At 39.4% G+C, this 13,648-nt stretch overlaps 1 protein-coding gene across 4 annotated transcripts in view; it reads right to left on the reverse strand.

The window, feature by feature from the left end:
- Positions 1-13,648, reverse strand: part of smurf1 (SMAD specific E3 ubiquitin protein ligase 1) — a 126,305-nt gene that overhangs the window by 24,152 nt on the left and 88,505 nt on the right. For 3 of the 4 annotated variants that reach the window (XM_073060671.1, XM_073060670.1, XM_073060669.1), the window contains exons 10-11: positions 1,600-1,804; positions 1,366-1,469 (exon numbers count right to left, since the gene is read on the reverse strand). In XM_073060671.1, the coding sequence (XP_072916772.1) occupies positions 1,366-1,469; positions 1,600-1,804 (309 nt within the window). Of the gene's footprint in view, positions 1-1,365; positions 1,470-1,599; positions 1,805-12,871; positions 12,944-13,648 lie in introns of all 4 variants that reach the window. The other variant, XM_073060668.1, reaches the window with a different exon arrangement.

Here is a 13,648-nt window from a genome sequence, read left to right on the forward strand (position 1 = left end):
GATGTTTGGTCTTAACAACTGAACCTCTTGACCATGTCTGCATGCTTTTATGCATTGAATTGCCACCACATGATTAGCTGATTAGATATTTGCATTAACAAGCAGGTGCAGAGGTGTAACTAATAAAGTGGCCACTGAGTATATATTGGAAAAGCTATGTGTTAGAAAAATAGTGGATTCACTGGTAGAGAATTTCCAAGACTTCTTCGGCTGGCTGGAAGATAGTAAATATCCATGTCTACTTAAGTACAGAAAGTAAAGTGCAGGACTGCCAGTTAGCCTAACACTACATGTAGAAAGTGTCACTGTAGTACTTAAGCAAATCATAACTTGATTATGTAGAGTTATAATGGTTTTATGAAAAGAAAGCGAATTTGGCAAAATTGAGCTTTTATGAAGATACAACTACTAAGTATGTAGGCTAAAAAACAAAGATAGTAAAACTGGATTTTGGAACTATACCACATGAAATTCCAAGCTAATTGCTAATTTTATATGCCATACTTCATCTTTAACTGTATCTTTTGGCTTAACAGCTGATGCAAACTTCTTCCAAATTCTAGCTTCTACTTTTATTGACTTGGAATCCAGAAAGTTAAAAGTTCAAGTCTTTCCACCACATGTAGTCAACATTACTGTACAAGGTTCACTTTAGTTCAGACTTTATATTCAAAAATCGGGCAACAGTTATCATACTAAATAAAATTACACTCTACAACCTAATTAAAATTGTTAATCAACAGAAAAATTAAGGGGAAAAAAATTTCATGTTTTTCTCATTTACATTCATTTCAACTTTTAAAATGTACTTCAGCACGTGCTATTTAATACTACTTGATCTGCTGCTTTATGGAAGTATTTTGCTGCCAAATTATTTGAATTGTGGCCACAGGCTTAGCTCAGTTTACCCAGGCTGCACCTTCTTTATGCATGCTTAGAAGTAATTAAGATCTTGTTAAAATATAGAACCATAGAATATTACAGCACAGAAACAGGCCTTCTGGCCCTTCCTGGCTGTGCCGAACCATTTTTCTGCCTAGTCCCACTGACCTGCACCTGGGCCATATCCCTCCAAACCCCTCTTATCCATATACCTGTCCAAGTTTTTCTTAAATGTCACAAGTGACATTTGGTTCAGAGTCCAAGAGATTGATTTACATTGTTTTTATAATTGGATATTCTGGTACTGTTGCAATGAATTTTGATGGATGTACTGATTTTAACAACATGAATCAACTACACCGATACATTCTAACATGTTAAATGAATATTGTTAAAAGTTTGCCACTGAAAACAATGCAGTGTTACAAATATATTCAATACTCCCTCAGAGTCTTGACTGACCTCCACTGTAAAAAATCTCACCTGGCTACTCCACCATAGTCCAAGCCTTCCTCACTTCTAAATTTTACCATTAAACGCTTCTTCAGGTCCTTTGGTCTCATTTTCATCACCTGTCGGTATGATTCCTATATGATACAAACTGTAGGTGAATTTACTCATAAAAATGTAATTTACTCTAAAATAAAGTTTATAAAATGCAATGCAGAATTCTGTCACTAATGAGGAGTACTTGGAACTCCCACAATTCAAAATTACCTCGAAGATTTCATCCCGAGAAACTTCAATACGGCAGTGCCCTGCTTGTGGTTGCTGCAAAGCAAGCTCATGCCTTAAGATTTTCAACTTCTGTACAAGATCTCGTTCACATCGTGGGACAGACCATTCACCTTCTCCTTCTTCCACTGGTACCTCAGCTGGCACTGGCAATGTCTGATTGGATTCCTTCAGCTGAGTTGGATTGCTGAGAACATCAAAATTACACATATTTATTAATAGTTTCAATAATGATAGCCAGAGATCAATGGCATTTAGATCAGTGGCATTTAAATAGCTTATTTTGGTGCATAAAAAGACAAAACATAGATGAATTAAGTGAGTGAGTTAAACTGTAAAAGGTGAAATCATTCATCTTGAACTGATAAAGATTATTTTAAAATAGCAAAAAAAAATAGGTTCAATGCTAGTAAAATGAGATATCCACACATGCAAACTACAAAAAAGTATTTGGATGCAAAAAAATCAGAACTGATGAAATGTTTTCCTTTATAACTAGAGTGCTAAAATTAAAAAAATGTTGCATTTCAGTTATACAAAGACAAAGTAACATCACATTTGGAATACAGGGGTCCCCCCACTTTACAAATATTCGCTTTACACCACTTTGCTTTTACAAAAGACCTACATTAGTAACCTGTTTTTGCATTACAAAGAGGATTTTCGCTTTTACGAAAATTTTTCCCATATAAGTTAATGGTTCTTTGCTTTACGCCATTTTGGCTTAAGAAAGGTTTCATAGGAATGCTCTACCTTTGTAAAGGGGGGCACACCTGTACTCTGCAGAGTAATATCATTGGTACTTCAGGAAGAATTTATTGATTCCAAAGTAATGCAGTACAGTTTCATCAAAACTTTACCACTAGATTAGATTATGAGGGGAATTCATATAAATTAAATTTATCTTCCCGGAGAAAAACAGATAAATTTGATTCGGATTTTAAGGACGTTGGAAGGAATTAATAGGGTAGTTTGAGAGAGTTCTTTCCTAAAGAGGAGTCTGGGACAAAGATCACAAATCTAACATCATGAATGGCAATGATGCTTCACTCCCAGATGAGCACAATGCCTTTTATGCAAGCTTTGAGAGGAAGAAGAAAACTACTGCTATAAAAATCCCTGCAGCATCCAGTGACTCTCTGATTTCTGTCTTGGAAATGTTGTCAGAATGACTTTCAAGAGGGTGAACACTCGCAAGGCAACAGGCCCCAATGGTGTATCTGGTAATGCTTTGAAAGCCTGTGCCAACCAACTGGCAAGTGTGTTCAAAGCCATTTTCAATCTCTCACTGCCACAGTCTGAAGTTCCTACCTAAGCAAGAACTTAGACCCACTGCAGTCTGCCTATCACCACAATAGATCTACAGTGGATGTGATCTCATTGGCTCTTCACGAGGCCTTGGATCACCTGGACAATACTAATACGTAGGTCAGGTTCCTATTAACTGACTACAGTTCGGCGCTTAACTTAATCATTCTTACAGCTCTGATCAAAAAGCTTCAAAACCTGGGTCTCTGTACCTCCCTCTGCAACTGAATCCTCGATTTCCTCAACAGAAAATGTAAGTCTGTGCGGATCAGAAATAACATCTCCCCCTTGCTGATTAATTAACACTGGTGCACTTCTAGGACGTATGCATAGCCCATTGCTCTGCACTCTCTATACCAGTAACTGTGTGGCTAGGCACAGCTCAAATGCCATATACTATTGTTGGCTGAATTTCAGACCGTGACGAGAAGATGTACAGGAGTGAGAGAGACCAACAGCAACAACCTTGCACTCAATGTCAGTAAGACCAAAGAATTGATTGTGGACTTTAGAAACGGTAAGACAAGGAATACACATCAGTCCTCTTCGAGGAATCAGAAATGGAAAGGGTGAGCAATTTCAAGTTCCTGGGAGTCTACAGCTCTGTGGATCTATCTTGGGCCCAACATAACGATGCAGTTACAAAGAAGGCAAGACAGCAGCTATATTTCATTAGGAGTTTGAGGAAATTTGGTATGTCACCAAAGATACTCGCAAATATCTACAGATGTATGGTGAACAGAATTCTAACTGGCTGCATCACCATCCGGTATGGTGGGGGGGGGGGGGGGGGGGGTCACTGCTCAGGATCGAAATAAGCTGCAGTAAGTTGTAAACTCAGTCTGCTCCAGCATGGGCCCTAGTTTCCCCAGCATCCAGGACATTATCAAGGAGCAATGTCTCAAAAACATGGCTCTATTATTAAGGACCCCCATCACCCAGGATTCAGGACCCTCTTCTCATTGCCACTATAGGGGAGGTACAGGAGCCTGAAGGCACACACTCAACGATTCAGAAATAGTTTCTTCTCCTCTGCCATCAGCTATCTGAATGGAAATTGAACCCATGAACACTACCTCATGACTTCTTTTTTCTCTTTCTGCACTATTTATTTAGTGCACACACCCTTCTTACTGTAATTTAGGATTTTTATTATTATGTACTGCTGCAGCATAACAACAAATTTCACGACATATGCCAGTGATATTAAACCTGATTCTGATTCTGAAATCATGTAGAGTCAATCCATTAAGGAAAGAACAAGAAACATTTTTTCACAATTAATTTGGAAATTTCTCTAATGAAAAGCAGTGTATGAAATCTCAATTCATTTTAAACATGTGATTGACATACTTTTGCTAGTTGGGTGCACGAAGGGCTATAAACCAAAAGAATAAGATAATATAGGATATAGAGTTGGCATTTTACTAAGTGCAAAAAGGATTCATGGTACTGAACTGACTGTACCTACTCCTAACTATGAATTACTTATAACAATAACAGGAATCTTTAGTCAATATTAACGGATTTTCATATGCTAAGACCCTCCCCCAAAACACTCTATTCATTATCAACTTCAACTAAACTGGTGAGTACTAGGCATTAATAAAAACCTCCAAATACAGCAAGAAAAAACTAAAGCAAAGTATAAATGGAAATAAGCATGCTACCATGGTGTTATGGTGGGCTGAAGCAACCAAAGCCTAATAATCAGTTGACAATCAATCCCAGGCTGACTTCCAATGATTGGTCGTTGTTTCTATCTCCTGACTTTGGGTTTCATCAGTAGTTACAGATGAGAAAACTCCAACAAATTGACAATGAGGTGCTGTAATATATCAACATGGTGATTTCAGCAGAAGATTTACGTGCAATTCAACAAAAGCAGCAAGCTGTTGTTCCAGTATGATGGTGTGGCAGGTGAAGTATTGCCTCCAGGCACTTAACCCAGCAAGCCAGCCTAAGAACTTTAAAGGCAAGATTCTGTTCCCGGCAGTAGCTTCCCAGAGCTGTGTTACCTTCAGCTGATGCCACGCTGTTTATAATTTCCAACTTTTTTTCAAGTGTTAAAGCAGTTCTCTGCCACTCGGCTGATGGCCCAGGATATGACACTGGACGCTTAGGAGGCATAGTTAAATATTTCAAGCACAAAATCACTGTACCGTAGGTAAAACCAACAAAAGTTTAAGAGCACAAGATCGCACATCCACACCTTGCCAAAACCAATGTGAGACTGGCGGGAGTGAGACTGTGAGGCGTGCGCACATGATTTGTACTGGCAGGAAAGCAGTGTTCCTCACATAACTGTGAATCCACATAGTCTGAAGACACATAACGAGGATAGGGTATATGCATTTTGTATGTCTGTTGCTCTGTGTTTTGCACTTTGACCCCAGAGTAACACTGTTTCATTTGAACTTTGAAGCTCAATTTGAGGAGCCCCAGCTGAACTTAAACAAAACCTTGACCAGTAAGTTATCAGTGTCCAATGACTTTAGTGCCAAATACTGAATAAAACTTAGGTTAGTCAGTTGCTGTGTCCATTACCAGCTTCAAGTTTGAAGCCACTTCAAATTCAAATTACATTTGAATCATGGTTCAAACTCTATGAAGAAATATTCCAGGTTGAGTTCACCAGTAAAGATGGCTCATGGAAAACACGCACTTCACTTTGAAAACTGGGTACTGCTGAAAATGAACATTATTTCATCTTGATTCTGCCTAAGAACCCAAATGATCTATTGTTTGACAAAACTGTCAGACAGCTAAAAGTATTCTTATAGAGCAGTCATCTCTCTTCAGCGTTTGATACCATTGCCTTAAACTTATTAAGCACAACATGGATGACTTAACATATGCCGATGTCATCAATCTCGAATGTGAAAAGTTCAAGCTGGGTAACATGAGTAAATCACAGTTCAAATGTCTTATTTTTATTTGTGGACTTCAGGCAACAGATGATGCAGACATTTATGTGGCCAGACTGGAGCAAGACCCTGATATGATGATATGCTGTTAGACTCCACACCGCCTCACACACTGACTCTTCTCTGTCACAGGCAGCAGCACAGTCTGCACCAAGTCCAGCGCCTTTAGTTTCTCTGTCAACAAGCAACTTGCTGATGGGAGAAACCTGCAGTGCTTAATGTCCTGCAGGATGTTGCAATCATAAAAAAATACAGTTAAAAAAGACAATAACAATAGCAGATGGAGTGCAACCCAGATAAGAGTGAGGTGGTTCATTTTGGTAGGTCAAATATGATGACAGAATATAGTATTAATGGTAAGACTCTTGGCAGTGTGGGGGATCATAGGGATCTTGGGGTCCGAGTCCATAGAACACTCAAGGCTGTTACGCAGGTTCACTCTGTGGTTAAGAAAGCATACGGTGCATTGACCTTCATCAATCGTGAAATTGAGGTTAAGAGCCAAAAGGTAATGTTGCGGCTATATAGGACCCTGGTCAGACCCCACTTAAAGAGTACTGTGCTCCATTCTGGTCGCATCACTAGAGGAAGGATGTGAAAACCATAGAAAGGGTGCAGAGATTTACAAGGATGTTGCCTCAATTGAGGAGCATGCTTTATGAGAATAGGTTGAGTGAACTTGGGTTTTTTTCCTTGAAGCGACAGAGGATGAGAGGTGACCTGATAGAGGTGTGTAAAATGATGAGAGGCATTGATCGTGCGGATAGTCAGAGGCTTTTTCCCAGGGCTGAAACGGCTAGCAAGAGAGGGCACAGTTTTAAGGTGCTTGGAAGTAGGTACAGAGGAGATATCAGGGGTAAGTTTTTTTACACAGAGAGTGGTGAGTGCGTGGAATGGGTTGCCGGCGACAGATACAATACACAGATACAATAGGTTCTTTTAAGAGACTCCTGGACAGGTATATGGAACTCAGAAAGATAGTGGGTAACCCTAGGTAGTTTCTCAGGTAAGGACATGTTCGGCACAGCTTTGTGGGCCAAAAGGCCTGTATTTTGTTGTAGGTTTTCTATGTTTCGATACATCTACAAGCTGTCACTCCAGAAATATTATTCCAACCTGATCGGAAAAAAAACCACATCAATGCAGTTTCTAATGGACCAGACATTATCACTCAGCAGGTCTCCAAGCAGCCAAGTACAGCTTGCTGTAACTGTGGTCCGTTGCATTATGCAAGAAACTGCCAATACAAGAAACACACGTACAGTAAATGCCAATACTGTAGTCACAAAGAAGGCTTTTGCCATCCTTCTCTGTCTCCTTGGCCAGTGAAACAGAAAGCAAGGAGTTTCACAAGCAATTAAAATCTACAAAAGTTTAATGATCACATTCAAAGTTGACTTCAGTCCCAGAAGATGGTACATTTATCAACAATCAGGTAGTCAAGCTACAACCTGGTATCAACTCATTGGTCTGTCTGCAGTGCATTGGGTTGAACCTTGTAGCTGATAGGGGAACTGCACTGTATGGTGAAGCTGAACGGTAACCAAACCAATGGTGTGTGTTGCGTAACAGACCAGCCAGATTCCAATGTTCTTGGCAATGACTGGATGGACAAGCTTGATCTCTGGAACATCCCTGTATGAGACCTGTAAGAAGACATTGGCCAATCAAATCATGTTAGTCAATGCCATACTACCATCAGTAAGTGAGATCATACACTAATAACTGCAATAGCACTAGGTTTCAAGAAGGGTTAGGTTGCTGCACCAAACTGTTGGTGGAATTCCACCTCCGTCCAGACGCAAAGTCAATCTACTATCCCAAAAGACCGGTACCATAAGCAACCTTACCCATCATGGAATAAAAGCTAGATTGCCTGCAACAAGCTGCTATGATCAAAGCTGTCAATTTCTCACACTGGACAGCTCCAGTAATAGACATTAGCAAGAAAGCCAACAGTACAGTGAGATTGTGTGCAGACTTCTCAACTGGTCTCAATGCAGCTCTGGAGACACCAGTACCCATTACAGGTCCCAGCAGATCTTTTAGCAAAATGGAATGGTAGACGCTACTTTGCAAAATTAGATTTAGCTGAAGCCCACCTCCAGGTAGAAGCGGCAGAAATTTTCCAGTGTCCTCTCACTATTACAACACATAAGGGGTTGTTTTCCTTCCTCCATCTGCCTTTATAAAGGCAGCTCCTTCAATTTTCCAACAGCTTATGGACACCAGGCTGACTGATGAAGGGAAAGGTAAACTTAGGTAGAGGGATAGGTAAATGGGGGAATGGATTAAGGGGTATGATTAGCTTATGATCAATTGTCTTATAGGTACCTTATGTTACTGAGCAGTCAGAAAGAAACTCTACCCGGGAACAGGTGACGCACTAGGCATTGTTCTCTAAAAGTGCTAAGCATAACTAAATATGGGTATAGTACGATTGAAGGGGCATCTCAAGGCATAACTAAATATGGGACAGAACGTTCGAGAGAAGGGGGAAGTGTCAGGGGGAGGTGCCAATATGAGGAAGTTAAGTTGTAACCAGGCTAGTCTTGGCAGAAATAATTAGAACTAACCAATAATGATTTTACATCTAATTGTACCTTAGCATGTGATTGAAACTATTCTAAAACTCACATAATTATAATATTTCCTGTAATGATCAATGTTATAAATTGTGTGGAATTGTGTTCGGCGGGGGACAGTGTCCGGACTGTCTCTTTGAAAGATCAGTCTGTAACTTCCCCCATAGCATGCTATGAATAAAAACTGAAGTTTGACGAAGTATCGCTTGTTTTATGGTTTTATTGAATTCGTGGTATCTTGCGCTATTGCATCGGGTTGATCTGCCTTTGACAACTGCTTACCTTGACATCACGTGATGGGCATAGATCACAGAACTATGCCAACGCCTGGACCGCATTTTGAACAAATTACAAGATTTTGGATTTGCAGAAAATGTACTCTCCTGATGCCTTTAATCAAATACCTGGCAGTCATCATAGTTGAGCACAGTCGTCGCCCAGATCCCGAGAACATCACTGCTACCTTAAAGATGTGTGCACCATCAGATGTCAGCACTTCATGACAATTTTTATGCAACATCAATCATTATTCAGCATTTCTCCCAGCAATGCTCTGGATGAGGGAGCCATTCAATGCCCCACAAAGGTGCACGTGGAAATGCTCCAAACAATGCCAAGAGGCTTTTCATCAGGTGAATAATATGCTGTCATCTGACTTTCTCTTGATATGTTTCAATCCAGAGTTGCCAACTGTCATCACAAGGGATGCATACAACTTCTGGGTGGGAGCCATCATAACACATCTCTTATCAACCCTGATGGTTCTGAGAAAGCTGTCATGCATGCAGCCAGAACACTGACTGCAGCAGAAAAGAATTATGGACAAATCGAAAACAAAGCCTTGGGAATCATCTTTGCTGTGAAAAAAAATTTTTACAAGATGCTTTATGGCACACACTTCACTCTCCTTACTGAACCACTGCTGCTGATCTTCAAGTTTAAGAAAGGCATCCCGGTGTGTACAGCAATGGGCAATAATGTTATTAGCCTACAATTTTGAAATCAAGTACACATCAACCCACAAAGTTGGTCAAACAGATATCCATTCCACACTTATGAATCAGCAGGTTACTAAAAACGAAGACACAGTTGTGGCTGTGATCTCATTTGATTGCAAAGTCCATCAGGTTGTATCAGATTCTGTTGAAGGTCTTCCAGTCACGGGCGACAAGATCGGAGCAGAAATAGCTGCAGATCCTCTTCCGTTGACAAATGGCCAGTCTAAAGTTGATGAAGATGTCATACCCTTCTATCGACTTTAGCCAACCAACGGGTGTACCTACCTTGTCTTGGGTGATGCCTACTCCAAATGGCCAGAAGTATTATCTGTGAAGCCATCAATGACAGAGGCTACCATTCAAAGTGGCTGAAGATCAATTCAGTTCACAGCAGTCTGCTGCATTCTGCCAGAACAGCAGAATTATCCATATCTGCTCACCCATATCATCCACATCCAACGTCCAAGCAGAAAGGTTTGTGGATATCTTCAAATGGTTGTTTCTAAAATCAAGATAGGAACGACATCACCAAGGCTCTGAACATACTTCTGCTGACATATTGAATTACATCACATCCAGGCCTCAGAGGGAAGTTTCCAGGTAAAGTGCTTTTGGGAAGAAACCGAGCAGTGTTGGATGCAATGTTGCCACAGCATCCAACATTTGAGACAGCAGTTAGTCAGGTGCATAAAGGGAGTCACACAGTCCTGGTTGATAGGTGAAGTCACTTAAGCCCAGAGCTGCAGTGTGAGCCAGACTGTATCGCAATGGGAAAGACCCCTGGTTACCAGATCAGACTGTCAAAGAAATAGGAAAATACTCTACGAAGTTGTCGTAGATGGATATCGCTGGCTTCACCACATCAACTAGTTGCAGCCACGTGCTCCCAAAGGCAAACAAGTATCTCTGGTAGATCATTAAACATAGAACTAAATCTTCATCTCCTCTTGAAAGGGTTCGACTTACCCTGACTGAACCAACCACCTGTGCCAGCACAACCATAAGCAACATCGCAACAAGAAAGTAACGGCCTGCAACCACAAGGAAGGACTGTTTGCCAGCATAAGCTGGTTGTTCCAATCAACACCAAATGACGACACTTCCAGGCTGCCCCCGACATATCATTGGGTGTATTGGTTGTTAACACAAATGACTCATTTCACTGTATCTTCTAATGTACACTTGATAAATAAATGAATCTGAATCTGAATTCAGGTTGAGTTAATCAGTCCTGCATCCTATCTTCCAAGCATTAATAAAATGTGACATCTGTTTTCCACACAAAGAATAAGAAGACCAATAAACCACAGCAAGCTAAACATTCCAACAATAAATCCATGTACAAGTAAGGAATGAAATTATGAATTTCCACCAAGATATTGGGGTGTTTGTCAAAGCAAGGGCAGAGGAGTTGGAAAACTTAAAAGGCTTTACCAACAATCTATTTTCACTTGCTATCAAAATCTATTCCAAAGAAGCCTAAATAAATCAAAAAGTTACAGTTTATATAGATATCCAAATGTTTGGTGTTTTCTAAGCACTCAAAATTTCCAGATACTATGCAGATAATAATCTTGCCCAGGGTTTTACTTTATAAGACAGTATGTTGAATTGGTATTCCTTTCAGTGATTTATCTGTCATTGCATAACTACTTATATTTTGAAGAGGTAGTGGTGAAGAAATAAGCCAAAGAAAAAGTTCATCAATTCTATTTTTTCATAGTCATAACAGTGCCTTTGCTGTCAATTTCCAAGTCAGAACCTTCCAGTTAGAGTGGCTAACTATCAGACTAGTTTATCTTTATAATTGTGCCTATCACCCCTAATGATAAATAAGATATGGAAAGGAATGGAGACTTGAGAAATAAGACATCCACAACTATGAAAATTATGCACAGAGCAGTTTCCAACTCATAATTCGGTTGAAAACTATTAGTAAACATAAATTTATTAAGTTTGTTATTGCATAATGAAACTGTATTTGCTATCACCTTCCTTTTGTTGAATTTTTTGTAATTTTTTTGGTAATTTACCCTTCTCAGGGCTCCTACTCGCTTCCATTCATAATTTTCTTCGTTTGCATACTGCTGTGGCATCTTGAAAGGAAATAAACTAAAAGATGAAGCAAACTGCAATGAGAGATGAAGGCAAGCAAAATTAAAAAAAAAACATAATTTTTAATTCTTTGCTTTGAGAACTCTGCTCCAAAATGATCTTCCCTCAGCTTTCAGACACTCACTATTGAAGGATGAAGATTCTCATACTGGAAGAGAAGCATTTGCTCATGCCCTTCGGTACACCAAATCGATGCTGAACATCAGCCATCTACATTACACTTTTCCTCCATTAATCGCATTCTATATTCTACTTTTTGCCTATATACCAAGGACAATGTATAGTGGCCAATTAACCCAACCTACTACGAATTTTCAGAATATGGAAAGAAACTTCAGCAACAAGAGTAAACTCATGTTGTCACAAGGAAAATATGCAAACTTCACACAAACAGAGCACAGAATCGGGACTGAACTCAGGTCTCTGAGGTGATGCAGCAGCTCTATTAGCTGCACCACTGTGCTAAGCTACTCAAGTATTTAACTATCCTATCCAAATATTTTACAGTACAATTACTTCATTAAGTCATATTCAGTGATATACTGTTAAGTGGTTTCCTGGTATGGACACACCAATGCCTTCAAATGGAAAATCTTTAAAAAGTTAGCAGATTCTACCAAGTATACCATGGGTTAAGCCCTTCCAACCATTGAGCAGATCTACATGAAATGCTGTAATAGGAAAGCAGCATCCATCATCAGAGATCACCATCACCCAGGCCATGCTTTTTTCTGGCTGCTGCCATCAGGTAGAAGGAATAAGAGCCTCTGGACTCACACCACCAGCTTCAAGAGCAGTTACTACCCCGTAACAATCAGACTACCCCACAACACTAACTTGTCGATCCACTGAGATGTTCCCACAGCCAACGATCCCACATTAAGGAATCTTTATCTTGTTACTCACGGTCTCGTTATTTGTTACTATTGGTTTATATTTGCATTTGCACTTCCATCACCTCCCATGGGAAAAAAGCACCAATATAACAGGATGCACAGTTTTTGTGGTGTAGAGATTTCCTCAGGTGCTAATGTCCACAAGTGATTTATGAAGCGATAGGGTTCTTACTAACAACTCCATAGCCTTCATAAAGATTATAGGCTTGCACTCAGATAACATGAAACTAAATTAATCATCATTTCTGTCAGTGGCCATTATTTAGGAAACATTGTAGCTGATGCTAACCTAGTGAAATCTCAAGCATCAGAGGCTGACTTAGCCTTACTTCCACTTTCATGAAAACTGAAAAGAAATATATATAGATATATATATTTAAAAAATCACCAGCTTCAAGTGAAGCTGCCAAGAGATGTGGTAGTACCTGTGTAATGGATCATAGGCCCTGGAAGAAATGTTTGTGGAACTGAACAACAACCTCATCATTTGCTTGTTCCTGAAACAAATCATATTTTACATCACTTATGGATAGGTCTAAGGGGTTGGGCAACCACATTAACTTGGTCATTGATTTAACTCCTTGCAACTTTTCCATGACAAGATGGAAGCTACCAAGCTCAAATATGGCCATCTTCAAATAGAAAATCTAGTACTGCAAGCTCTAGTTTTTCAAATCAAAGAAACATACATATTTTCCATGTAATTATAATTAACTTAACTGAAAATCAATATGACTATTCCCACAGTGAGTTGATCCATGAGGACTCTAAAATTTTGTGGAAACATTAGCATTGACAATAATGTTTTTAGATAATGTGATAAAGACAAGAAGACAAACTCATTTCAAGCATATTTTCCAAAGTCTAAGAAACCATAACAATCCAGTGGCACTGCATTCGACCACAGACATTGTTTTTTTAGGAAGGCTATATGGCAGTTACATAAAACCATGAAAATCACCAAACATAAAAAAATTTAAGTAGGGAACAGAAACTACACACAATATTAGAGCTTTTTCATATATTAATGTGCCACCATAACTGCCTTTCTTAGGGCTTGTATTTTTGTTTTAATAGGTTACAAGTCAAATCACCAACTTAAAAAAAATAAATTAATTTTTCTCCCACTAATAAATTTCATTCTGATGATAGCCATTCAAATTTTACTTTTTTTTAAACGTACCATGTGAATTTCAAAACCC

Source organism: Hemitrygon akajei, chromosome 11, assembly GCF_048418815.1.
Source record: "Hemitrygon akajei chromosome 11, sHemAka1.3, whole genome shotgun sequence".
NCBI classification, from domain to species: domain Eukaryota; kingdom Metazoa; phylum Chordata; class Chondrichthyes; order Myliobatiformes; family Dasyatidae; genus Hemitrygon; species Hemitrygon akajei.